Source organism: Rhinopithecus bieti, unplaced genomic scaffold (genome assembly GCF_001698545.2).
Source record: "Rhinopithecus bieti isolate Rb0 unplaced genomic scaffold, ASM169854v2 scaffold_64314, whole genome shotgun sequence".
In the NCBI taxonomy this organism is placed as follows: domain Eukaryota; kingdom Metazoa; phylum Chordata; class Mammalia; order Primates; family Cercopithecidae; genus Rhinopithecus; species Rhinopithecus bieti.
Window position 1 is genome coordinate 630838 of NW_016824620.1, and position 27923 is coordinate 658760.

The 27923-nt window shown below is 50.7% G+C and overlaps 1 protein-coding gene across 2 annotated transcripts; it reads right to left on the reverse strand.

Moving 5' to 3' along the window:
* Positions 1-423: 423 nt before the first annotated feature.
* Positions 424-27923, reverse strand: LOC108522335 (nischarin-like). Of its 2 annotated transcripts, XM_017862444.1 has the most exons (14): positions 27699-27923; positions 25535-25618; positions 24634-24816; positions 11055-11103; positions 9985-10148; positions 9563-9658; positions 8081-8176; positions 5632-5784; positions 4599-4667; positions 3952-4137; positions 3657-3785; positions 2481-2594; positions 2039-2150; positions 424-1455 (listed from the first exon to the last, which is right to left on the reverse strand). In XM_017862444.1, the coding sequence occupies exons 1-14, from the start codon at positions 27906-27908 to the stop codon at positions 1436-1438; spliced, it is 1665 nt and encodes a 554-aa protein (XP_017717933.1). In that variant the 5' UTR covers positions 27909-27923; the 3' UTR covers positions 424-1435. The 2 variants fall into 2 exon arrangements, with proteins under 2 accessions (XP_017717933.1, XP_017717932.1); XM_017862443.1 differs by having other exon boundaries at positions 424-2150.

Genomic DNA, 27923 nt, shown 5'->3' on the forward strand with positions numbered 1-27923 from the left:
TCTGGACAGCACCCCCTTCAGGCAGGTCCGAGTGCCCAGTTCATTCACAAGTAGGCTCCCTTCTCGGGAACCAGGCTGGAAGCAACAGGCATGGGTCAGCAAAGCTGCTCCCATGCGCTAAAAAAACCCTGCCCATCCAAGCAAGACCCAGGAACACGCGGCTGAACAAACACACGGGGAGGCCTCTGAATCAGTGAGAAAAAGACCAATGCCTTTTGCCACTACCCCCCAACAAGCCCCATTTGGACACAAGGAAATGTGGACAGGGACAGGGAGAGTCTATCTGCTCCCGTCCTGGACCATGGCCTGTACAAACAAGTGGTCAGAAAGGGCACTCAGCAGATAGAGCGGAGACATCAGGAGAGTCCTTAGGGGTCCGACCTTTGCTGTTTCTCACCAAAAGGAAAGAGAGGTGCACACAAAGACATCCACTGCAGTTTTATTGAAGAGGTGCAAATCTGGAGGCAATGTCCAGAAGTCCAGTGACGGCGGGGACAGACTGCAGAGTGCTCCTCTGCAGAGTGTCCCCAGGGCACGAGGGGAGTGAGGAGGGGGCTGAGCTGGTGCAAAGGCTTCTCCAACAACATGGGGGGCTGGCTGCAGCTGCAGCCTGGGGGCACAGTGCATCCCAACCCACCCAGGACCTGCTCTTCACTGGCTCCTGCTCTACCTGCCCATTCACTCACTCACTGATCAACAGATGCTGGCAGAAACGGCCACGTCCCCGGCCTTGAGAAGCAGATGCAGCTCCCTGTCCCCAGAGGCCTATAGTCATATGGTGCCTCCACAGGCTCGCTTGGCTGCGTTGCAGGAGGCGGCCTCAGGGAAGCGTCCTCATCGTGATATAACCTCCCTGGCTTTTATGTAATAAAATGCAACCAGAAATCCTTAGTCAAGAGTCTGACAGAAGCAAAATGGGCAATCATCCTGGCACCTAACCCCATCGCTCCACACGATGGAATTCTCTTCCACATCTCACGGGTGTGACCTCAGTGTGCTGCTCTGCGTCGGGCCTTTTGCCTTAACTTGAGTGCTTCTCCCCTCTTCCTGCCCAGTCTTCCTGTCCCTGCTGGGAGGGCTGCCGAGCATTCTGCGCCACAGCCGACTCTCCCTCTCATCCTCCGATGTTGCAGTTGCAGCCCATGTTTTGGCAGTGGTGAGCATTTCACCTCCCCTTCCCAGTATCTTATCCCTCTAAGAGAAAATCCCCACCAGTGGGGTTACCAGGTCAAGGGGTGGGAATGTTTTTCTGGCTCTTAAAACATTGGGTTGAACTGTTTTCCCAAGACCTCACACCAAGTTCTGCGTCTCCAGGAGCCCGGGCAGGCGGCGTCCTTTCCTGCGTGTCCCGAGCCTTGGCTCCACTCGGGACGGCACACCCTCCCCTCTTCCGTGGGGGCCAGGCCAGCAGACACGCTCATGGGACCTGCTTCACTCACTCATCTCCGAGGATGCCTGGGTTCAGAGGTGAAAGCCCTTTGAAAACGCTAAGACAGTGGGCAGACGAATGGGCCTGGTCTTCCATGGGTCCACAGGGACACAGATGGCCCATCTTGGCCCCACAAACATGGTGTTCTGGGGCTGGGTCACACCACAGAGATGAGGCAATGATAAAAGCAAGCTTTTCCCTGCACAGGGATTCGGGCTCCAGACAGTACAGTCACAAGCCGGGCTTCCTGTAACCAGAAGCCAACCTGCTTGTGCTGCCAGCGAGGGAATGGGTACCATGAGCCAACAGGCCTAAGTCTGTTCAGAGGGCAGCCTCAGGGCCTGTCAGATACCCTGCGGTCTCCTAGAGGAGCTGGATGTGGGCATCAGAGCAATCGGGAGTCCTCACCAAGCAAGCAACAGCTGGCATCAGGCCAGGCACCCCTGCCACGTGTCCCCCCGTGAGGACCAGCCTGCAGAAGGCACCACCCTCCCTGTGTCTGACCCTGTCAGAAGCTGGTGTTGGCACCTCTTCCCCAACCCCAGCCCAGCCAGGAGGTCCAGGCAGGGCTGTGTGGCTCCACTAGAAGCAAGATACATACACGATTACCTTGGTTGGAGAGGATGGGCTGGGGCAGGGAGGCAGATGCGGGAGCCACAGTGGGAGGGGAGCTGCTGGGTCTGATGCAGGGGGCAGCTGAGAGCCGGGAGTCTTCGCCACCCTGAGGACAAGTGCTTGCGTCAGCCCCGGACAGAAGAGGAAGCACAGAGCTCCCCAAGGCCAAGGGCGTGACGAGGGAGCGCAACGGTTCCCACCAAGGGGGTGGTGAAGATGGTCTCATCCCATCCTTACTGCAGGAACTTACCACTGTCCCCAACCCACAGAGAATACAGAGACCACGACTTGCCCGAGGTCATGCAGCCAGGGAGGAGTGCAGCTTGGACTTGGCAACTTGGCAGCCCTGAGCAGTCCCATGGCCCAAGCCCCCCAAACTGGCTCCTCTCCCAGCTGGCTCTGCACCACTGCCCTCCCACCTGCCACACAAACCCACCCTCTTCTCTGGGTTGCTCAGTTTGGACTTGACCTCCTTGGCTTTCTGAATTGCTTTCAGCACTTCCACAGTGTCCAGCTCCTTCTCTGTGGTTACTGTGTCATCCAGACAGACCTAGAGCATCCAGAAAGTAGCTATCAGCATGGGGACTAGTGAGCACGGCAGGAGGATGATGGGGCCCTGCTGAGGAGGGGCATGAGCGCCTGCTGTGGGCCAGGCCATGTGAGGACACCACAGGCTGAGGGAGGCTCAGCCTGCTCGGAGGCGGCTCTCCACTACTCATGGAAGAGACCTGGGAGTGCCTTGGAGGGGTCCAGGGAGGCCCCACATCTATCTCTGGAGTCCTTCACCAAGAACAGGAGCAGCAAACTCTTGGGCAACTTGAACTAAGTCCCCAGTTAGAGGCAGGAGGCAGACTCTCAAAAGAGCAGTGGGAAAGGGCAGGCCCCACCTGCAAATGCAGGAGGGAGTGGCGGCTGGCAGGCAGTCAGGGGTTGGGCAGGGTGGTTGAATGAGGGAAGGTCCCAAGGGCCTGGACAGGAGCTGACACTCTGTGGCCTGGGAGCTTCCCAAGGTCTGGAGCCCAGGAGGGGAGGAGATGGCATCTCGTGGTCTTGTGACTGTGTGGATGAAGGGGCACTTAGGGCCAAAAAGAGGGAGGTGGGACGCAAATAGTTCCCAGCTATTTTCTGACCTGGGATTTGGGGAGAATAGAAGGTCCAAGGACCAACCAGAGAATCAGGGGGCCTGCTCCAGGCCCAGGTGATGGGTGAACCTGGTTAAGTGTGTCTGGTCAGCATCGTGGCAGATGCACAGACACAGCAAGGGGCAGCAGACACCAGGCTGGGCTACACTGACAAAGGCAAACCCTTTGGGTTTACGGTCAGGCACTATGGCCACAAGTTGTCCAGGAGATATGAATACTTTAAGGATCTTATTTCTGACCCTTTCCTAGAATAAACATTGTTATCCCAGACAGGAGGGGCAGGAGATGCAAGGGAGGCTTTTCCTGGGGGAGATAGTGGACTTTCCAGAACCGGAAAGCCCTCAAGGGACAGGACCTCCTTCTAAAGCAGGCAAGGGTAGAACAATGGACATATATCCCCCTACCGCCCATGCAGACTTGACTGCATCCCGAGGGTCTCCCTGGGCTCTTCTGACTGCGCTGGGGCTCACCTCTGAGGCCCTCTCTCCGAACTGAGCCAGCACCTTGGTCCGGTAGTCGGGGATGATGCTCAGAGGGTTGTTCAGCAGAGACACGTGCTCCAGACACGGGAGGCTGCCTATGCTCCGGACCTCCTCCATCTGCAAGGTATGAGTTCCATCCCCTTTGGTCCCTTCTCTTAACACTTCAGCAACACGCCAACACGTTTCATGGTCTCTTTTAAATGAAAGGAATCTTAACATTCTTCTTTAACATGATACACACCAAGGCACAGAAATCCCAAAATCGCGAGGTCCGTGGGCTCACCTGTTCGATCCTGTTGTCCCGGAGATCCAGGTTGACCAGTGAGTAGAGCTTATGTAGGCCACTCAGACTCTCCAGGAGGTTGCCTGCCAGGTTTAAGGTCTTGATGTTCCCCAGCTTGGTGTGAAGCCCTTCCAAGGAGGAGAGCTTGTTGTAGGACAGGTCCAGATGCACAAGGTTATACAGGTGCTGCAGTGGTGTGGAGAACAGCATAAAGTGGCTCAGGTCAAGTCTCCAAAGATAGGGGCCTGACACTAATGGCAGGATGGGCCTTCCAACCCAAACTACCCAGTTCTGCAAGTCACTCTGACAGTTATTTTAGGAAGGGAAGTCCCTCTTCTCTGCTGCACATGCCACAGCACAGTGGCACCCCTGCAGACAGTTGGGGTGGGCACTGAAAACATGGCTGTCCACCTTCGGGACGGAGGTGCATCATCATGCTTGGTTTGTATTTACTCATGCTTCCTAATTCTTTGGAACTAGAGCAACAATCACTCAGTGCATTGCTGGGATCCTAAAGGGAAGACAGCAACCCTTGCCCTTACAACCCCTGGGTATGGCCAAATTCCCAAGGCTGCATCAGTCTCCTGAACTCTCAGAAAGGGGCCTGGGGAGTGTGTGCGGGCAGCACTGGTCTTCAAAGGCACTACCTGCAAATTGTCCACAACCAGCAATCCATTGTGACTCAGGTCCAGGAACTCAATCTTTGGGATCAGTTTCTTGTGAAAAAAAAGAACATCCGATGTTACTGTAGGGGCCAGACCCCAAATATGGTCCCCCATACAGTGGACGGGCACCGCAGGACGCTTCCTCCTGACCACGGACTCCCACAGGCTGTCCCTGCAGGACCACACCTCCCACTGCCCAGCCAGTAGCACATCCAAAGGCGCACACTGGGCCCCCAGTGCTGGGCACTACTCATTGTTTTCATGGAACACTTGGCTTGTGAAAATGACACACGGCAAGGTCCCAGACAGAGAAGGGAGTCTGTCCTTCTTCAACCCTGCCCACACTCCCTAAGCAGCGCAAACACAGGAATGACACTCTTACTGCCCAAATGCCCTCTGGATGTCATTATTCTATGGGCACATCTGTCATCTAAGGAGTGATTTTTCTGCCCCACTCTTTGGAGTAAATATCATCACTTAGTGTGGTTATAGTTTACCAAATTTACATGAAATTCATATGTTTTATTTGTCTCTAAGCACCACCTCACCAATTTTAAATGATCCCATTTTTTTTTCTTTTGAGACGGAGTCTCACTCTGTCACCCAGGCTGGAATGCAGTGGCGCTATCTCAGCTTACTGCAAACTCTGCCTCCCGGGTTCAAGTGATTCTCTTGCCTAAGCCTCCCGAAGTAGCTGGGATTACAGGCGCCCGCCACCACGCCCGGCTAATTTTTGTATTTTTAGTAGAGACGGGGTTTCACCATGTTGGTCAGGCTGGTCTTGAACTCCTGACCTCAGGTGATCCTCCCGCCTCGGCCTCCCAAAGTGCTGGGATTACAGGCATGAGCCACCGCGCCCGGCCCCCGTTTTATAATTAACTTAAAATGGCAGGCAATGCACAGAGCACTAGATATAGGTTTTCTGTGGTCCTTCCTGAAAAAGCTGAGTTAAATACTCAAACTCAGGGTTTGGTGGGGTCAGAGAAACCCCTGGCACCTGCTGCTGAGAGCATACCACAGACTCGTCGATCTCGGAGATGCTGTTGTGGCTCAGGTCAAGCGTGGTCAATGCCTGCCAAGTGGGGATGACGGCAGTCACAGGGCCTTCTAGGGCTGTGCCTTCAGGCTCCCACTCATCAAATTCTGAGGCTTCAGGAACAAGGACTTCCTGCATAAAAACATCTGTTGAGCACCACACTTGGGCCCTCACGCAACACTCACTGGGAACACAGTCATTGCAGAATTTAAGGAAGGGCTGGAGCATATTTAGCATGTGGAAGTAAACTTGCATTAAAGCAGGCCTTTGGTTCCTATGTCTTTAAACGATTGTGAAATCGTTCAAAGCTGAACAATTCACCACATAACAGCCACTTAGAATAAGTCCTGGTCCTGCTTTAGGAGCAATGCTTTTCAAGCCCAAAGGGCCTTTGCCTTGGTGACCTGGTGATGCCTTTTCTGGCTTTTTCTCTTTTTTGAGATGGAGTCTCACTCTGTCACCCAGGCTGGAGTGCAGTGGCGCAATCTCAGTTCACTGCCACCTCTGCCTCGCAGGCTCAGGTGATCCTCCTGCCTTAGCCTCCCCAGTAGCTGGGACTAGAGGTGTGTACCACCACGCCTGGCTAATTTTTGCATTTTTAACAGAGATAAGGGCTTCACCATGTTGGCCAGGCTGGTCTCAAACTCCTGACTTCAGGTGATCCACCCACCTCTGCCTCCCAAAGTGCTGGGATTACAGGCGTGACCCACAGCACCTAGTCGTTTGTTCTTTGAGACACAGTCTCGTTCTGTCGCCCAGGCTGGAGTGCAGTGGCACCATCATGGCTCACTGCAGCCTCAAACTCGCAGGCGCAAGCAAATCCTCCCACCTCAGCCTCTTGAGTAGCTGGGACTACAGACGCACACCACCTTGCCCAGCTAATTAAAACATTTTTTTTCTGTAGAAACAAGGTCTCCCTACATAGCCCAGACTGGTCTCAAACTCCTGGGCTCAAGTGATCCTCCTGCCTTGGCCTCTCAAAGTGCTGGAATTATAGGTGCCAGCCACTGCTACTGGCCAGCCAGCCGTCTTTTCTAGCTTCTCAGAAGCTGAAGGTGAGAATTCACGGTTTCCAGGCAGCTGTGCTTTCCAAGCTGATGATGTGGTCCTCACTGTGGACACCAGGCCTTTAAAACCGTTATTTCACAGGGATAAAGTCAGAAAATGCTAAGACGAGGGGAGTAGCACAGAGCCCAGAGACCATCAAAATGGAGGAAGGCAGGCCTATTTGTTTTGACAAGACCTTTCTTCTCACAACGGGTCACCCTGGGCTCCTTCAGCAAGATAGCAAGAAGTGCTCGGAGAGGGACCAGGTGGCCCAATACACTCTCTGCAAGCCTCAAGAGGAATATTTTTCACCAAATCCTTTTTTTTTTTTTTAAGAGACAAGGTCTCCCTATGTTGCCCAGGTTGGTCTCCAACTCCTGGACTCAAGGAATCCTCCTGCCTTAGCCTCCCAAAATGATAGGATTACAGGCATGAGCCACCACACGTGGCCCAAACCTAAGTCTTGATCAGGAGCCTTAAGTCATAATATTAGCCACGACCTGCCTTTTCTATACCCGGGGAAAGATTTTAACATTAGCAAGATATAATACATAAAAATGTAAACAGAAACACACATTCCCAATTTGAACGTTTCTGCTGATCACATATAAACAACAGGGCCTAGCATTTTCACAACCTTACCTTCTAATCAAGCCCATGGAGAAAAAGATACAAATGAGGGCTTAGCCAGGGATTGCTAAAGCTTAGAGGAACAATCTAAGCTTAGTTATTAATCTAATTAATAAAGGTCCCACCACTTGCCACAGCTTAGCAATTTGTTCATTAAAAAACCAATGAAGGCCGGGCGAAGTGGCTCATGCCTGTAATCCCAGCACTTTGGGAGGCTGAGGCTGGCGGATCACTTGAGGTCAGGAGTTCGAGACCAGCCTGGCCAACATGGTAAAACTCTGTCTCTACCAAAAATACAAAACTTAGTGGGGTGTGGTGGTGGGCATCTGTAATCCCAGCTGCTTGGAAGGCTGAGGTAGGAGAATCGCTTGAACCCAGGAGGTAGAGGTTGCAGTGAATTGAGATCATACCACTGCACTCCAGTTTGGGCCACACAGCAAGACTCTATCTCAAAACAAAACAAAAAAAAAACAAAACACCAATGATATTTTTTATTTTTGGGGAGGAAAAAAGCCAAGTTCCTTAAAATGCCCTGTTAACATGAACTTTTAATGCAGACATGAAGTAAAGTGTCCCAGGGGCTGTCAAGTGCTCGGAGGCCCCCCATGAGTGTGTGGCTTCCCCACAGAAGGTCCAGCCTCTGAATACTGACAGACACAGTAGTGTCCTCACCCATCCTCAGTGGTGGAGACCACAGCCCAGGACCCTGACCCACAGACATTGCCCCAGGCAGGATATACGTGAAGCTTACCTTCATCGAGGTTGCTGAGAAGCGGACACTTAGCGTGGCTAAGGTGGGCTTCGATGTGACCAGCCCTCTGATGTGCTGAGCATCACAGTGACTTATCTGGAACGAGGAACAGCTGCATCTCAGAAACAGAATCCTTGCTCCATCAGAAGTCTCCAGATGTAGGTGTTCCCCACCCCCATACAAAAGCACAATGACGGGCAACCCAAATCCTCAGAGACGGGAGGCCACTCAAAACCAAAGTCTCTCTTTTTCCCCATGTCAGTGCTGACCAAACATTCTCTGAAGTATCTAGTAAGAAAGATGCTTGGCCTCTCAGACTCACAATGGACCACAAATTCCATTTCCTCTGTAAGGGCTGCCTGGGGCTTGGCAGGTGAACATAAAGTATGGGTCATGGAAACTGCTGGGGAGAACAAGCGGCCTCCACAGCACAGCGAGTGGGGTGGGTCTCCCTGTTCATCCAGCCCCCACTCCATGGAACTCAGCTGTCGGGTGGTGAGGAGGGGCAAGCCACAGACCAAAGCACACTCCCTGAGCCACCTGCCCAAGCACACCCACAGACACAGATCCAGAGCCTCGGTCTGCTTGGCAGGGCTGGGTCAGGTTTCTTCTTCACTTCCCTGTCCTCACTCGGCAGCAGGACACACCACAAGTTTCCCAAGACCGCTGTAGACAGAATAGCCCAGTGCGCAGCATAGGCTCTGAACGCAGTCTCAGCTGAATTCAAATCCCAGCTTTCCACTCATTAACTGTGTGGCCCTGGCCAAACTTTCTTATCTGCCCAAGCCTCAGTTTCCCCAACTGTAAAATGGAAATAAAAGTGGCCTCTTCACAGGGCTGCTGTGAAGATTCAATCAAGGAGACATGGGGCCACAGGGCAGAACACCAAAGCCATGCTGAAAATATTATGCTTTAAAACACTTTTTTGTATCATTACTGACTCTCTTTTCTTTTCAAAAATGCTAAAATTGGCATTGCAAACCAAGGAGTCCAGTAGTGACTGGAGTCACTGGTTTGCAGAGTGACGCAGAGTGTTTCTTGTGTGGGTGCCCCAGAGGCAGGGCATCCTCGAAGCTCTTTGCCAACCGGCCTTGGGAAATACAGACTTGTATCTGGCTCTGTCTGACCCTCAGGATGACTTCCCAGGACTTGAACTTGAGGTACACATGCCCCCTGCCTCTATGAGGAGGCCCAGAAGGAGCCAGCTGCTGGTGCTCCACCCTGGCTAACCAACCCTGCAGCTCACGCCAGGACAGAGGCGTGCAGACCAGCCAGGGACAGGAGAGGCCTCTCTTTCTCCGCCTTCAGAGGGCCTGGTCACCTACGCAGAACCTGTCACATACTGCTAAACACGAAAGCACAGCACCTTATGATTACATCAGGACACCCAGCATCACAAACACTTCCTAGCCACAGAGTTGGGAGCAAGAGGATGCTGTGCAGGGCTCAGCCTTCCTGCACTCCGGCAGCACCGGGCCTTACCTCCACCTGATGCAGGGACTTGAATATTGATAGGTCGAATGGCAGGAGCTGCTCCTGAATGTTGCTGGTCCCAAAAGGTCCTTCTGTGCCAGAAACCTGAGGCCAAAGATAAGGCTTAAATTGGGAACAGCACCGCACACCCATCGGGAAGTGCTGCAGCAGCTGACAAGTTGAAGACAACTTTGACCACTTCTGCCTTCAACAAAGCAGGCTCAGGCCAAGACTTAATTTAATAGGACACTGGGTCATGACTGCCCCCTGGTGCCCACAGCCAGAAGCACAGTGCCAAGAATAACCAGGAGGCCTTCCTTCCACCAAGTGTCCCCCCATGGTCTCTTTCACACAAACTGCCAGCCAGTCCCCTGCAGGCTGCACCCCCACCGACTGAGGGGCTCTCCACAACTGAGCTGCTGCAGTTTTACCTTAAGGTACTTAAGGCGACAGGTGAAGTCGAGGATGTGCCCGAGGTCAGTCTTGGCATCCCCACTGGCGCACGTGGGCTTTCCCTGCTGCAGCTGCTCCGTGACGGCATACAGCTGCAGGGGTCCAATGGCAAAGACCTCGCCGGCCCCCAGGAGCTGCTCTCCTGCAAGAGCCATGCCCTGAAGGATAAGTGTCCAGCCGCAGCCCCAGCCCTCATGCAGCTGGGATTTCCATATCTTTTCTGTCAACAAGCAGTTGGCAAGCACCCACTGTGTCAAGGCAAAGCCAGGGCCCTGGGCATGCAGGAGCTGCTGCCCTCCTGGGTGCCTGCTAGGCATAGGGCAACCCTAGACATGTGATGACACAGGAGGACAGGGCTGTGGGGCTGTGAGGCTGGGGAGCCACTGAGGAAGGAGTGAGGCCGAGTTGAGACCAAAGGCACTGAGCCAGTGAGGCTGGCGAGAGAGGCAGCATTCTGGGTGACAGACCTATGCTGCAACCTCTGAAATGCAAACACCCAGGTCAGGCGCAGGCCTATGGTGCCAGCACGGCACAAAGCCTGGGAGCAGGATGGGTTCTGAGCCCAAATACCTGCTGCTTGGTCCTCGCTCCACTCCTCCCAGTCATGTGCCCTCAGGTTGGTGACTGGTCCTCTGACCCTGTATCCTCACCTATACCTGTGGCTCTTGGGGGAAGGCAGTAAGATGCTAACAGGAGGCATTCGTCACACATTAGCTACTATAACTGTGCTCTCTGGCAGGGATGGGACCCAGGGTCAGCTTCTATCTGCCATCTGAGCCCTTTCAGGTAAGCACAAATCAGGTGCGAGGGAGCAGCGTGCTACCCACCTTCCGGCACCCACTACAGGGCTTTGGAACAGAGCCCAAGTCTGGGCTGAGCCCCTGACATGGTACTCAAGAGTACTGAGGGACCACAGCTCCTCAGACCTGGCCACCTACAGGGCAGGTAGGTGGGCTCCAGAGTGACTTCTGTGTCATCCTGTGCCTCTGCCCGCCTCATAAAACTACACAACTTATGCCCAGTGTTTCAGGGACCTGTGGCCACATACCTTTCTCAAAGAGCTCTTCAGCCAGTGCTGCAGTGATGCCATTTATCTCCTGCAGAGAAAACAAAATTTGCCCTCAGGAAGTCCACCTGCCCCCAGTCCCTGGGATTTGCACATTCCCTGCTATCTATCCCCTCTGTTGTGCCAGTGCCATCTCTCTAGAAAGTTAAAGAAAGGAGGGCATAAACCTACAATGAAGCAGGCTTAGAAAGGGAAACTCAATATTCTAGTTATATGGATACCTGAAATATCTCCTCCAAAGCAGAAGGGAAACCAGCCTAATGCTGCGACTCCAGTCCACAGGGCCAAGGGCACTGTAGCCCAGGAGGCCAGCAGAGCTGCATTACGCTAAGGGCTTCTGGGAAGCTAGCAGCTCCCAAAACTGGCTCTGGGTGTTCCTAGGAGAGGGTGTAGCAGACAGAAAAGTCCTGTTTTTTTCTGGAAGAGAGGCTCCTATCACCCTGGTGGGATGAAGGACCGCCCAGAGCTAACCCTCCCCCTGGGAATGACCACTTCCACTTTCTCTCATGTTTCAAACCTGTCTCAGGAAAAGAGTGAACGCTTGCTTTCTTCTTGTGCTCATCCCTTCCAGATTCACAACAGTAACATTCAGTCCCAGGGTCCCAAGAAAGAAGTGGGAAGGATTTCCTTTTAAATGATGCGATGAAGGAGGCAGAAAAGGACAAGCCTCCAGTCATACAAACAACACCCCAGATCCTAATTCATACTGGGTCACGGCCTGAGCCACTTAAGGTTCCTGAATCCTCCCAACATCCCACAAGAGGAAAAGAGATAACTGCCTTTTTTTTTTTTTTTTTAAATAGAGACAGGGTTTTTCTCTGTCACTCAGGCTGAATGCAATAGTATAACCATAGCTCACTGCAGCCTGGAACTCCTGGGCTCAAGCAATCCTCCTGCCTCAACCTCCCAAGTAGCTGGGACTATAGGTGTGCATCAGAATGACCTGCTTTTTTTTTTTTTTGATGAAGTCTTGCTCTGTTGCCCAGGCTGGAGTGCAGGGGTGTAATCTCGGCTCACTGCAACCTCTGCCTCCCAGGTTGGAGCCATTCTCCTGCCTCAGCCTCACAAGTAGCTGGGATTACAGGCATGCGCCATGGTGCCCGGCCAATTCTTGTATTTTTAGTAGAGACAGAGTTTCACCATGTTGGTGAGGCTGATCTCAAACTCCTGACCTCAACTGATCTGCCCACCTGAGCCTCCCAAAGTGCTGGGATTACAGGCATGAGTCACTGCCCCCAGCCAACCAACTAATTTTTAAGAAAATATTTTGTAGAGACAGGGTCTCACTATGTTGCCCAGGGTGGTCTTGAACTTTTGACCCCAAGAGATCCTCCCACCTCGGCCTCCCAAATTGTTGGGATTACAGGCGTGAATCACTGCACCCAGCGATGGAAGCTTCTATCTGGAACTCCGTTTCACAAATGAACAAACTGAGGTGGACAAGTGCTGACACCCTCAATTTTACATGGCTAAAAACCAGCAAAGCCACACTCAAGTCCTTGGCCTTGGGCCTCTGCATATAAAACCAGTTGCCTCAGCACTTCAGTGTAATAACTGTGGGGTTGGCAGTGCCCCCCAAGGCCTTCAGCGTCCCACCCCCACATCCCATAGGTAAGAATTTTAACTCATCGACAGATGGCAGCCAACAGGCCTTTTCGTAAACAGCTCCAGATGGAGGCTGCATAATCTTCATAACTCACAGGAACATTGGGAACATCGCTTTCACCCGGACAAGCAATTCACGTGTTTATGGGATTCTAAAGATACAGGAGACAGAGTGTCCTTTTCCTGTTTTTCTCTTGTGTTGTTTGTCTCTCTTATCTTTTATACACTGTGGCCATTTTAATGGTGGTTTATATGTTGTAAACATTTCCTCCCAGTCTGCGTATACCTTCTATCTTTGTTCATGGTTCTTTTTCTGACAGAGATTTTTCATTTTTACGCTGTTTAACCTCTATTTTTTTTTTATCCTTCATGACTTCTTGGGCCTCTTCTCTCACTCCACAATTATAAAAATATTCTCCTAATTTTCTTTCGGTTCTTTATGGAATCTTTAAAAAAAATCTGTTTATTCATTTAATCTGCTTGAAATTCAGTTTATTTACAGCATGAGAATAACTCCTTGCTGTACCCCCTGGACAAAAAGCAAAGGGAGCAAAATGAGCACATGGAGCCTCAGCTTTAAGGGACGGGCAGGGTGCATGGCCGAATGGAAAAGGGCAAGGAGAGGGGCGCAGCAGGTGTAGAGCAGGACAGGGCTCCGGCCGAAAGTGAGGGCAGAGGTGATGGGTGTGCTCTGAAGTTTAACTTCAGTCTCTTGCAACCACATAAGCTAAATGACATTGTCCTTGGCAGCTGTGAAGAACTGAACATGAGGAAGAGCCTGCAGTGATCCAAAGGCTTGTTTCTCCACGGAGTGTTTTGAGAACCACGCCCCATCTATAGATCTGCACTTCGCAATCCTCCCTGCTATCAGATCGCCTGGAGCTGAGCAGGTTTCATCCAAGGGCTGCCAATCTCTGCCCACCTCAATTCCCCAATAGCTCCAGGGCCTCTCAGGACACAAGGCTCTTACAGTTATCTCAGGGTAAAGGGTTCCGCACAATCAGTACTAAATGACTCTCACTTTCAACAGCACACTGCTTTTTTTTTGAGACAGAGTCTCGCTCTGTCTCCCAGGCTAGAGTGCAATAGCGTGATCTTGGCTCACTGCACCCACCACCTCCTGGGTTCAAGCGATTCTCCTGCCTCAGCCTCCTGAGTAGCTGGATCACAGGCCTGCGCCACCACACCCGGCAAATTTTTGTATTTTTAGTAGAGATGGGGTTTCACCATTTTGGCCAGGCTGGTCTCAAACTCCTGACCTAAGTGATCTGCCGGCCTCGGCCTCCCAAAGTGTTGGGATTACAGGCGTGAGCCACCACACTCGGCCAATGGCACATTTCTTCAGGTAGCTGGTGTCCGCTCAGAAAGAACACAGAAAAAACAATCACCCTGGGCTAGGCATGTAGTCCCAGCTACTTGGGAGGCTGAAGCAGAAGGATTGCTTGAGCCCCTAAGTTCAGAGTCGAGCCTGGGCAACATAGCAAGATCCTGTCTCTCAAAAAGAAAAATGAAATCACCCTGGATGCCAGCCCCTCTAAGGGGACAGGGCTGGAATTTCTGGAACACACAGGAAGTTGAGAAAACGAAAGGGCCACCGGTTGCTACTAAGCAAAGAGAAAGCTTTCATTTCTAAGGAATCTCAAAGCAATTTGTGTAACAATTTTGCTGTTTAGGGCACAGGAAGTACAATCTGCTGCCAATACTTTCTACTTGGTTTTCCAGGCCGTCCTTCACCTTGGGAGGGAGACTGAACCAGAGAGGAGCACAGAAATGCCTCAGCCCCCAAACCTAGCACACGGGCCTCCTCAGAGAGTTCGCCGGTCAAATGGTGGGCTCATGAGTAAAGGTGGGGAGAGTCAGGCCTCCCCATGCCAGGAGGAGGTGGGGTGGGGTGTCAGTGGCCTTAGCCCACATGCCCTACCCAATCTGTGCTGAAGGGACTTGAATTGCTTTGGGGTGCCATAAATGTCTGAATTGAAATGTATTTTCAATTCTTGTCTGGGCACGATGGCTCACCCCTGCAATCCCCGCCCTTTGGGAGGCCAAGGGGGGCAAATCACTTGAGGCCAGGAGTTCAAGACCCGCCTGGCCAACATGGTGAAACCCTGTCTCTACTAAAAATACAAAAATTAGCCAGGCGTGGTGGTACATGCCTGTACTCCCAGCTACTCTGGACGCTGAGGTAGGAGAATCGCTTGAACCCGGGAGGTGGAGGTTGCAGTGAGCCGAGATTGCATCATTGCACTCCAGCCTGGGCAACAAGAGTGAGACTCTGTCTCAAAAAAAAAAAAAAAAAGAAACTTAATACCAGCTATGTTTACAAACTGTTAACACTCTCACCCTCCCAATGTGTTACTGACCAAGAGATCAGCCGCACCACCTGCCCACCACCTGCCGGGATTCTGTGTTGGTGTGCAGCTGTGGGCAGAGGTTTGGGCTTCACGTAAACACTAGCTGGGGTGTGGTCCTGCAACTTAAGATTCTGACTGAGCATGCCTGCGCACATGCCCTGCAAACAAGTGTACTTCAAAACACATATACCTACACTCAACGCAAACCCCAGGCCAGTCCCAGATGCTTCGGTTTGGCACATGCCCAGGCAGTGTGCTTATTTGTGGGGCACTAACCAGGGAGTGAATTACATGTCACTGAGGCCATCCCCCAAGTGTGGCTGAGACACACATGCTAAGGGCTGGAATTCTTGTCTCACTTTTTTTTATTTGTTTGAGACGGAGTCTTGCCCTGTCACCCAGGCTGGAGTGCAATGGCGTGATCTCGGCTCACTGCAACCTCCGCCTCCTGGGTTCAAGTGATTCTCCTGCCTCAGTCTCTGGAGTAGCTGGGATTACAGGTGCGTGCCACCACACCTGGCTAATTTTTTGTATCTTTAGTAGGAAGGAGTTTCACCATGTTGACCAGGCTGGTCTTGAACTCCTGACCTCATGATCCATCTGCCTCAGGCTCCCAAAGTGCTGGGATTACAGGTATGAGCCACTGCGCCCGGCCCTCCTCGTCTCACTTTAATATATGTTGGTGATGAGGCATTCTAGCAGGAGTCAGGCATATGTGTGATTCAACTTTAAGCTAAAATACCCCATTGATGGATTCAAACCTCAGCTTTACTGAAGAGAGTTGCAAGACTGCAAGTTCAAAAGAAAATCTGTTATAATTCACAGCCTCAGTACTTTGCAACTACAACAAATTATGGAAATAAATTGGATGCTAAAGCCAATGTTAAGATTTTAACAGTTCAACATAGCCCCTGATTCCAATTCTGAAAAGGATCTTTGTTCTAACCAACTAACTTTAAAAGAAGACAACAATATAAACACCTTTCAAGAGAACTGAATTCCTTTCTTTTCCTGGACCATCTAGTAATGGGTAGCATGTGGTGAGCCCTAACCTCAGGCCCAACACTCTTCTAAGCCACTGACCTGCACTGCACAGTGTCTTTTTTTTTTTTTTTTTTTTTTTGAGACGGAGTCTCGCTCTGTCGCCCAGGCTGGAGTGCAGTGGTGCGATCTCAGCTCACTGCAAGCTCCGCCTCCTGGGTTTACGCCATTCTCCTGCCTCAGCCTCCCGAGTAGCTGGGACTACAGGTGCCCGCCACCTCACCTGGCTAGTTTTTTGTATTTTTTAGTAGAGATGGGGTTTCACCAGGTTAGCCAGGATGGTCTTGATCTCCTCACCTCATGATCCGCCCGTCTCGGCCTCCCAAAGTGCTGGGATTACAGGCTTGAGCCACCGCGCCCGGCCCACTGCACAGTCTCTTGCAGGCCTCACAAGGACCCCGGCTCATCAGCCTCCAGCTCACAGGCAGGTTAAATGACTGACTTGGACTAAACCATTGAGAAATAGGGGTGGGAGATAAACTCGCCTCTGCCTGCCTCCAAGTCCACCACAGTTGGAGGTCCTGCCCCACATGGTGTGCTAGAATTCCACGTGGGATTCCATTTCACTGAGTTTGAAAACCTGTTCCAGGGGTTCTGGGATGAGTCCTGTCACCACATGTCCAGGAGGGTCAGGACACAGCAATATGAAGAGCAGCACAGCAACAGGCAAGTGCCACAGTGTGCCCCTCACTCACACAGGTGGCAACCCCTGCACTCACACCTAAAGTGGGCTGGTAACAGGTAGTGCTTTCTTTCCTTGTTATTAAAACCACACCGCAGGCTGGGTGTGGTGGCTCACGCCTATAAACCCAGCACTTTGGGAGGCCGAGGTGGGTGGATCACTTGAGCCCAGGAGTTTGAGACCAGCCTGGGCAACATGGAAAAACCCCATCTCTACAAAGAGTACAAAAAATAGCCAAGTACGGTGGCACATGCCTGTAGTCCCAGCTACTTGGGGGGGTTGAGGTGGGAGGAGTACTTGAGCCTGGGAGGATGAGGCTGCAGTGAACCGAGATGGTGCCACTGCACTCTAGCCTCGGCAACACAGCAAGACCCTGTCTCAAAAAACAAACAAAATCCATACAGGAATATATTGTTATAAAACTCTGTGACCTTGGATTAGGTAATGGTTTCTCATATATGATACCAAAACACAACTGACCAAAGAAATTGATAAACTGAACTTTTCTTTTTTTTTTTTTTTTTTTTTAGAAAAAGGCTTTCTCTTTCGCCCGGGGTGGGGGGGAGGGACCGGGGCTCAGCTCACTGCAAGCTCCGCCTCCCGGGTTTATGCCATTCTCCTGCCTCAGCCTCCCGAGTAGCTAGGACTACAGGCACCTACCATCTCGCCCGGCTAGTTTTTTGTATTTTTTAGTAGAGACGGGATTTCACCATGTTAGCCAGGATGGTCTCGATCTCCTGACCTCGTGATCCGCCCGTCTCGGCCTCCCAAAGTGCTGGGATTACAGGCTAGAGCCACCGCGCCCGGCCTGATAAACTGAACTTAATCAATATCTAAATCTTTTGTGCTTCAATGAAGACCATCAAGAAAATGAAAAGATGGCTGGGCACGGTGGCTAACCCCTGCAATCCCATCAATTTGGGAGGCTGAGGCAGGTGGATCACCTAAGGTCAGGAGTTCGAGACCAGCCTGGCCAACACAGTAAAACCCTGTCTCTACTAAAAATACAAAAATTAGCCGGGCAGGCCAGGCGTGGTGGCTCAGGCTGTAATCCTGGCACTTTGGGAGGCCGAGAAGGGTGGACCACCTAAGGTCAGGAGTTCAAGACCAGCATGACCAATATGGTAAAACCCTGTCTCTACTAAAAATACAAAAATTAGCTGGATGTGGTGGTGCATACCTGTTGGGGGGTTGAGACAGAATTGCTTGAACCCAGGAGGCGGAGGTTGCAGTGAGCCGAGATTGCGTCATTGGACTCCAGCCTGGGCGATGCAGCAAGACTCTATCTCAAAAAAAAATTAGCCATGCGTGGTGGCAAGTGCCTGCAGTCCCAGCTACTCGGGAGGCTGAGGCACGAGAATTGAACCCCAGGGGTGGAGGTTGCAGTGAGTCGAGATCACGCCACTGTACTCCAGCTTAGGCAACAGAGCAAGACTGCATCTCAAAAAAAAAAAAAAAAAAAAAGACAACTCACAGAATATGAAAAAGTATTTGCATGTTTCTAAAAGTCTAGTAGCCAGAATATATAAAGAACTCTTACAACTCAACAAAGATAATCTGACTTTTTTTTTTTTTTTAGACAGTCTTACCCTGTCACCCAGGCTGGAGTGCAGTGGTGTGGTCTCGGCTCATTGCAACCTTCGCCTCTCAGGTTCAAGCCATTCTTGTGCCTCAGTCTCCCGAGTAGCTGAGATTACAGGCACATACCACCATGCATGACTAATTTGTGTATTTTTAGTAGAGACGGGGTTTCTCCATGTTGGCCAGGCTGGTCTTGAACTCCTGGCCTCAAGTAATCCGCCTGCCTCAGCCTTCCAAAGTGCTGGGATTACAGGCATAAGCCACCCGCGCCCTGCCCAATCTGATTTTTAAAAGGATAAAGAATTGGAGACTTTTCTCCAAAGAAGATATGCAAATGGCCAAATACCATATGCAAAGAGGCTCAGACCAGATGTGGTGGCTCACACCTGTAATCTTAGCACTTTGGGAGGCCAAGGTGGACGGATCACTTGAGACCAGAAGTTTGAGACCATCCTGGCCAACATGGTGAAACCCCATCTCTACTAAAAAAATATATAAAAATTAGCCAGGCATGGCGGTGCACGCCTGTAGTCCCAGCTCCTTGGGAGGCTGAGGCATGAGAATCGCTTGAACCCGGGAGGCACAGGTTGCAGTGAGCCGGGACCATGCCCCTACACCCCAGCCTGTGTGACAGAGCAAGACACTGTCTCAAAAAAAAGAAGAGGCTCAATAACATTAGTCATCAGGGAAATGAAAATTAAAACCACAATGAGATACCACTTCACACTCACCAGAACTAAGATCAAAAATAATAATAATAATAATGGACAAGAAATGTTAAGCAAGAATGTGGGGGAAATTAGAACCTGTACACTGCCGATGGAAACGTCAAATGGTGCAACAACTTTGGAGAACAATTTGGTAGTTCCTCAAAAAGTCAAACATAGAGTTACCATATAACTCAGGTTCCACTTTTGGCTATATATCCAACAAAAATGAAACCATAAGTTCACACAAAAATTAACATACAAATGCTCACAGCAGCATCATTCACAATGGCGAAAAATGGAAACAAACCTAACACTTATCAACTGCTAATAAATAAACATAATGTGGTATATCCAAAAAATACACTATTACTCCATCATAAAAGGACCGAAGGATTCACGCTACAGTATGAACAGACCTTGAAAACGTAAGGCTAAATGAAAGAAGCCAGTCACAAAAGGCCACATATTGTATGATTCTATTTCTATGAAATGTCCAGAAGAGGCAAATCCATAAGGACAAAAAGTAGATTAGTGACTGCCAGGGGCTGGGGCACAGAGGGATGGGAAGCTTCTGCTAACAGGCACAGGTTCCTTTTTGGGCTGATGAAATGTTCTGGAATTAGATAGCGGCGATGGTCACTCAACGTTGTGAATATACTAAAAACTACTAAATTGTATACACTGGATGCAGCAAACCACCGTGGCACATGTATACCTATGTAACAAACCTGCACATTTGGCACATGTACCCCAGGACTTAAAGTATAATAATAAAAAAATAAATAAATAAATTGTACACATTAAAAAGAGTTAATTTTATGGTATGTGAATTATACCTCAATTTTTAAAAATCCACACCATAGCCAGGCGTGGTTGCTCACGTCTGTAATTCCAGCACTTTGGGAGGCTGAGGCAGGTAGATCACGAGGTCAGATGTTCGAGACCAGCCTCACCAACACAGTGAAACCCCACCTCTACTAAAAATACAAAAAAGTAGCCAGGTGTGGTGCCGGGCCATCTGTAAAACCAGCTACTCAGGAGGCTAAAGCAGGAGAATCACTTGAACCTGGGAGGCGGAGGTTGCAGTGAGCCGAGATTGCACCACTGCACTCCAGCCTGGGCAATAAGAACGAAACTCTGTCTCAAAAAATCAAAATAAAAAAATTCACACCATGGCCAAATAGGGTTCCCTGGGTCCACCCTATCCAATGTCAGCAACACAAGAGGCAGAACACATGTGGAACAATTTCCAAGAGGAAACAGATGGTATAAAAGTCAAGAGAAACATTCCCTAGAGAGCTCCTAGCCTGGAGAAAAGGCTGACAAATCTTTAGGCCCCAAATGAAGATCTAATCCAGTGGTTTTCAAGTGGGACATTTGGCAATGTCTGGAGACATCTTTAATTGCCATAGCTGGGTGGCAAAGTGCTACCCGCATCCAGTGGGTAGAAGCCAGGGTGCTGCTAAACAACGCATGGGATAGCTCCTTACAGAAACACATTATCCAGTCCAAAACGTCAACAGTGCCATGGCTGATCAACTGTGGGTTTAATCCAAAGATGGGTTCAATTGCTTTTTTAAATCCTAGGATTTATATAACTTAGGGACCTGTTTGATAACACTAATTCCAAATACATCAAAACTTCTACCAGTAGTGGAGCCTGCCTCAAACCAGAACCAGATGTAGCCAGCCTAGGCCCATCTCAGGCAAACCAGTTTCAAAAGAGCAGTCCAGGCCTTTCCAACCTCAGAGCCAGGCACATGTGAGGCAGCCAGCGAGATCTCTCCGCAAAGGCACAGGTCTCAAGCAAGGAATAAATATCGTCAAAGGGCTGCATGTCAAGTTCCCTCCCTAAATGGCTAACCAAAGCTTCCTTAAAGCACAATCTTTTTTTTGAGACAGAGTCTTGCTCCGTCACCCAGGCTGGAGTGCAGTGACACGGTCTCTCAGCTCACTGTACGCTCCACCTCCCAGGTTCACGCCATTCTCCTGCCTCAGTCTCCCGAGTAGCTGGGCTACAGGCCGCCCGCCACCACGCCTGGCTAAATTTTTGTATTTTAGTTAAGAGACGGGATTTCACAATGTTTAGCCCAGGAGGTCTCGATCTCCCTGACGCATCGTGATCCGCCCCCTCCGGCCCTCCCCCAAAAGTGCTGGGATACAGGTGTGAGCCACTGTGCGTGACCTTTCAAAGTACATTATACTAATTTATATAGATATTTTTTTTTTTTTTGAGACGGAGTCTCGCTCTGTCCCCGGGCTGGAGTGCAGGGCCCGGATCTCAGCTCAGCTGCAAGCTCCGCCTCCGGGGTTACGCCATTCTCCTGCCTCAGCCTCCCGAGTAGCTGGGACTACAGGCGCCCGGCCACCTCGCCCGGCTAGTTTTTTGTAAATTTTAGTAAGACGGGGTTTTCACCATGTTGGGCCAGGATGGTCTGCGATCTCCTGACCGTCGTGATCCACCCATTTCGCCCTCCCAAAGTGCTGGGATTACAGGCTTGAGCCACCGCGCCCGGCTAAGTACATTATTTCTTAAAATACTAACCAGTAAAGTTTATCTGAAAGACTTGCATAAGGAATGCAAATTTTTTCTCACATAAGAAAGGGTAAAAATATGTTTACAAAAGGGTATGTTGCTAACCCTATACTTGCTGGTATATGCTAAATAAAATCCAAAGTATATATACAGTTCCCATCTGTGAATGCTATCTACTTTTCCACCTATCCCTGCCAAGCTCAGTGGCCTAAGGTTAGCACTGCCACCAAATTTCTAAGCTCTTTAGTGATGCAAGAAAAGTTCAATTGTCTTACTCTGAAAAGACTTTAAGGAAGTTGTTGGGTTTTTTTTTGAGACGGGAGTCTCGCTCTGTGGCCCAGGCTGAAGTGCAATGGCATGACCTCAGCTCACTGCAACCTCCCCTTCCCAGGTTCAAGTGACTCTCATGCCTCTCTCCTCAGTAGCTGGGACTACAGGCATACGCCACCACGTGCAGCTAATTTTTGTATTTTTAGTAGTGACGGGGTTTCACTATGTTGGCCAGGCTGGTCTAGAACTCCTGGCCTCAAGTGATCTGCCTATCTGGGCCTTCCCAAAGTGCTGGGATTACAGGCGTGAGGCACTGCACCTGGCCAAGAAAGTTGTATTTTAAATACAGATGGGCTTTTAGGACCATAATCCACAGGTTACTTCAAGGTGAGCCTGAAAAGGGAGTGGATTCTTCCCCGTCTTCATCATATAAAGGGAAAACAAGTAAACAAAAATTATCTGAAAATCTACCACTCAGAGAAAACCACTCTTAGCATTTTGGTGTACGTAAACCTCTTAGAGTTTTCCTAGACAAATATGTCCATATAAAAATGAGACCAGTCAGCCAGGTGCAGTGGCTCATGACTACAGTCCAAGCATTTGAGAAGCAGAGGTGGGAGGACTGCTTGAGCTCGAGTTTGAGGCCAACCTGAGCAACATTGCAAGACCCCATCTCTATAAAAAAATTTTTAAAAATTAGCTGGGTGTGGTGGCATGCACCTATAGTTCCAGCTACTTGGGAAGTTGAGGCAAGAAGATCGCTTGAGCCCAGGAGTTTGAGGTTGCAGTAACCCATGATCAGGCCACTGCACTCGAGCCTGAGCAAGGGAGTGAGACCCTGTCTCAAAAAAAAAAAAAAAGTACAGGCATACGATTGGATACTGCTTAAGAAAGCTGCATTTTTTTGAGACAGAGTCTGCTGGGAAGACTGGTGTTGCTGCTGCGAAAATGATGGTGGAGCTGCAGACTTGTTTTTTGTTTGTTTTTTTCCCAAAGAGCTAGGATCACAGGCATAAGCCACTGTGCTCAGCCTGGCTGTACCCTTTGATTTTTCTTTTCTTTTCTTTTTTTTTTTTTTTCTGAGATGAAGTCTCATTCTCACTGTTGCCCACGCTGGAGTGCAGTGGCATGATCTCGACTCACTGCAACCTCTGCCTCTTGGGTTCAAGCAATTCTCCTGCCTCAGCCTCCCAAGTAGCTGGGATTAACAGGCGCCTGCCACCACACCCAGCTAATTTTTGTATTTTTAGTAAAGATGGGGTTTCACCATGTTGGCCAGGCTGGTCTCGAACTCCTGACCTCAAGTGATCTGTCCACCTCGGACTCTCAAAATGGTGGGATTACAGGCATGAGCCACTGCGCCCGGCCAGTTTTTTAATTTTTTTTTTTTTTGTAACCTCTTCTACTAGACTTTAGGGTTGTCCTTACTATCTTGTTATAATCCTGGAATGACTACCTTTGTTCATATATCCTTTTTGCAGTTGCCTGATTTTTCCTTAGAAAAAAATTCTCATAAATAGAACTGCTATTTAATTTTGTGGTTTCGGCCAGGTGCGGTGGCACATGCCAGTGATCTCAGCACTTTGAGAGGCTGAGGTAGGCAGATCACTTGAGGTCAGGAGTTCCAGACCAGTCTGGCCAACATGGTGAAACCCCATCTCTACTAAAAACACAAAAATTAGCTGGGTGTGGTGGCAAGAGTCTGTAGTCCCACCTACTCGGAAGCCTGAGATAGGAGAATTGCTTGAACGCAAGAGGCAGAGGTTGCAGTGAGCCAAGATCACACCACTGCACTCCAGCCTCAGTGACAGAGCAAGACTCCATCTCAAAAAAACAAATATTGGAAAATAAATATTGGCCGGGCGCGGTGGCTCAAGCCTGTAATCCCAGCACTTTGGGAAGCTGAGACGGGCGGATTACGAGGTCAGGAGATCGAGACCATCCTGGCTAACAAGGTGAAACCCCGTCTCTACTAAAAAAAAATACAAAAAAAGAAAAACTAGCCGGGTGAGGTGGTGGGCACCTGTAGTCCCAGCTACTCGGGAGGCTGAGGCAGGAGAATGGCGTAAACCCGGGAGGTGGAGCTTGCAGTGAGCCGAGATCCGGCCACTGCACTCCAGCCTGGGCAACAGAGCGAGACTCCATCTCAAATAAAAACAAAAGAAACAAAAAAAAAAACAAAAAACAAATACTGTGGTTTCACACTGCCTAAGTGCTGTTCTCAAAGTTTGACAATGCATTCTGTCACCAGCAACTTATGAAAGTTGTTCTTCTGTCCAGGACGGAGTACAGAGCTGTTCTACGACACACTCTCCTATCAGAGGAAATTATCTACCCTCAACCTTAGCACCCTGGCAGCGTGGACCCCGATTACACATCCCAAGATGGTGATATTCCACCATCACAGACTAATCCCTTAATTAGTTTTGAGCTGTGAACCAACAACTCAACAATAGTCTATCCCAGGTGTCAGCTGTTTCTAATCCAGCCTCATCCATCTGCATGGAAACCTAGCTTAAACACCCACAGGCCATTTTTGCTAAACAAAATGCCTTGTGGTGGAGGAAAGCATCTCTGTGGCCACACTCAGTCTAATTTAAGGCAAATCTGTCAACTAACATGCTTCTGCCCACAACACATCCCTAACCAGGGTGACGTTCCTCCATCTTCTAACCTAGGGTCAAACCCCGGCCCACCTCAAAGCTGAGGTCCCCCCTGGTTTGCTGCCTCAAGCTTGGCAGTTGTGGGTTTGCAGGCACAGGTGAAAACCCGATGAGGAACTTACATAGAAGTGAAAATGCAAGAAGTGGCCCAGCACTCTGGGGGTCACGCCAGGGAAGGCAGCCAGGAGTTTCTGGAGGTAGACCTCCAGATCCTTCTCCCTCTTCTCCACCAAGCTTCTTGAGTTTTTCCCAATTATCTTTTTGGGCGGAAGCAGATTTTTATCAATCTTTCTCTCTGCAACGAGCTGTAAAAAAACATAAGCACATCAACCACAGACTAAGAGGCTCTGTGCCTATGTAAGGCCAAGGCAAGAAGCCTGAGGACAGGCACTTGTCAGCACTTGCACAGCCCCTCCCTGCAGTACCAAGATCAGTGACCAAACGAGGGCACCTGGGATTCGGCCTCTTTCAATCCAATTAGCATTAGCAATACCAATACAATTCCAGACAAGGAATCCATGGAGACATTCAGAAAAGTAACACCTTTTGCCCCTAAAATTGCCATCTTTTCCAAGTCAGAGTAAAAACCAATTACGGCAGTGGTGTGTCTTTAAAACATGCTGTAAATGACCCAGAGAAAGACAGCATCTCCAAACGCAAAGAAAAGATGTTAAACGCAAAGCCAGATATTAGAGTACAGGCTTTGGAATAGCTATAGCTAGGTCGAACAAGTTCAAACCTGTCCCCTTCCCAGGAAACTGTCTCAGCATCTCGTATCCAAGCTAGGACTGGAAATATTAAAACTGAAATTCAAATATGCTCCTTGCAGACTGGCTCATGCTAGAGCTGAAGGCTAGCATTTACATGCTATATTAATGAATGCAGTTATATTAACAAAGTGATTTATTAAAGAACTATGGATATGGAGCCTCTTTTGCCCTAAAACTAATGTGTGGCACAATGGAAACTTGGCCTACAGGCCCCCCAGCCCTGAAATATGTGCTCCCACCTCTTAACAGTTACCTTTTCATGCAAGTCATGGAAGTCGCTGTAGCGGTGCTTTACCGTCCACTCATGGCTGCCATCAGTGACCTGTATGATGTAAACCTAAAAGGGGAAACCAAAAGCCCTTGTAGCAAGGGAGCCCCAACAAGGAGTCTCCTCCCCCCACAGCAAAAGCTGCAATTACCTTTCCCAATTATCTTTCATCAGTCTTTCTCTCTGCAACTCAGACCCACCCCAAGGCCAAAGTCAGGCTGCCCCTGCCCACCAGCCTCTACACCTGACCCTTGCTGACCAGCAGGGCCCCTCTCAGCCTCCTCCATGGCCCAAGCAGTAGGGCTGGGAGGCACATGGGACAAGCCTGTGGCTCCAACCATCAGTAAGGAATGAAAAAAGTGATTACCACAACAAGTCACCTCTTTAGTTTTTTACTTCCTGCCTCTAGGTAACTCAAAACCCAACCCAAGCTGCAGGCAAGGCCATTTCTTCCAAGGGAGGCAGAGGAGGGCCAGTTCTAGCCTGAGCATCTTCTCTGTTGTACTTCTTTCCAGGTGCCCTACCACCTGGAAGCAAGTCCTTTTCCAACCCTTTCAACTGGTTCATGACTGTGATTTCTGCTACTGAGCCAGGAATCAAGGCACAAGCAGCTGATGTGGGGAGGGAGTGGTAGCAACTAAGCTCTATCAGGAGGCAATATGGCCTAGAGGTTATGGAAGGCCTGGGTTAAAAACCTGGTTCTGCCATTTCCTGGCTGCAGCTTATGTGTCACTAATATAAGTAACTTGGAGCCTAAGTTTTCTCTGAGCCTCAGTTCCTCCATCTTAGAATCAAGGACCAAGTAAGGCAATGCATGTAAAATGCTTTGTCCATGGGCCTGACCCATGGCAAGTGTTCAAAGGGTAGGTGTGTTCATAATATCCAACTCGGCACACCCGGAGACAGAGGATGGTAGGGTCCAGTCTAGATCACCACCTCCCCCCGACACACATGCAGAGGAGGGGCGCAGTCCAGAATAGGGAGAGCTTTTTGAAGATGGCCCTCTTGCTGAAGGTGCCCATAGCTGATGGCCGGCCAGCCATCACCCTCCTCCTGCATCTAGTTTCCCTCTCCTCTCTGCAGCATGGAGCTGAAGCCTTCTCCAGCCCTGAGGAGCAGCCATTTCTCCAGGCTGGCCTGTTGCTCCAGGATCCACCCCTCTCCTCTTCCCATCCTGCCTGATTCCTTCCCTTTGCCCTCAGGAAAGGAGAAAAGAGCCCGAAGAATGGCCCTCAGAGAGGGAGGTTAGGATGAGGGCCAGGGAGGGGGGGTGCAGGCAGGGCCAAGGCCCCCACCCACTCCCTACCCTGCGGGAACAAAGGGGAGGAAGCAGGGAGGTGCTCAATGCCTAGTTTTTGCCAGGCAGCCCACCAGGCTCACAGGCCTGGCATCCAACCCCATCAGAGTCGGAAACTACCCCCCATTTGTCCTCTGTCTCCCCCATAGCTTAGAAGTGTGTGCACGCAGCTTGTTGCCCCATCTCGCTCCCACAGCCCAAAGTCACGAAGATTCCTAAGGTTTATAGGGCCTGCGCTTCAGCACTGAGACCACCCCTATTTCTCCACAGCTGGGCTCCATCCGTCCTCCGTTCTTGTCTCCGCCCGACCCCCAAGGCGTCTGCTCCCCAGGTCTATACTACACTTCTCAGAGAAAATCTCAACCACCACCGCAGGCTTCCCAGATTAGGGTGCTGGCGCCTTCTCTTTCTTCGAGGCCTGCGGAGCCTGACCTTTTTCCCTGATTCCATCGATCAGAGACCCTCTCCCCATCGCCTTTCTCCTGAACCCCAGTAACGGTCTCTCAGGCCGGGGCCCCTCCAGTCCTAGAGGATCCAGAGGGGTTTCGCCTCATCTAGACACCCCCCCTCCCCAGGCCCCCTTTATCCCCAGATGCCGCCCCCAACCCGAGCCTCCCTTTCTGATCGCGTACCCTTTTCCAAACCGCCTCCCCAGGCCCCGAGCAACCCTTCACCCGGACCTGCGAGGCCCAGATTCCTTTCCTTAGATCCCCGGTCCCAGCACCCTCGCAATCGCAGACCCTTCTACCCGCTCCTCAGGGTTGCAGATCCCGGACCCCTCCCCAAGCCCCCAAGTCGGACTCCCGGTTCCAGCCACCACCCCCGGTTCAGGTGCCCGCGCCCCCAACAAACCGTATAAGTGTCCACGAGCTCCGAGCCCACGACGCGCGCTTCCTTAGCCGGCTCGGCTTCCCGCTCAGGCCCGAAGGTGCGCGACGTCGCCATATTCGGGTCTCCGCCGCCGCCGCCCGGCGCAGACTGGCAGCAGTAGGGGGCGGGGTCAACGTCCCACCGCACCGCCCCGCCCGCCGCCCACGCCCCCGCCGCGCGCTGCGCCGCCATCTTGGCCCCGCCTTC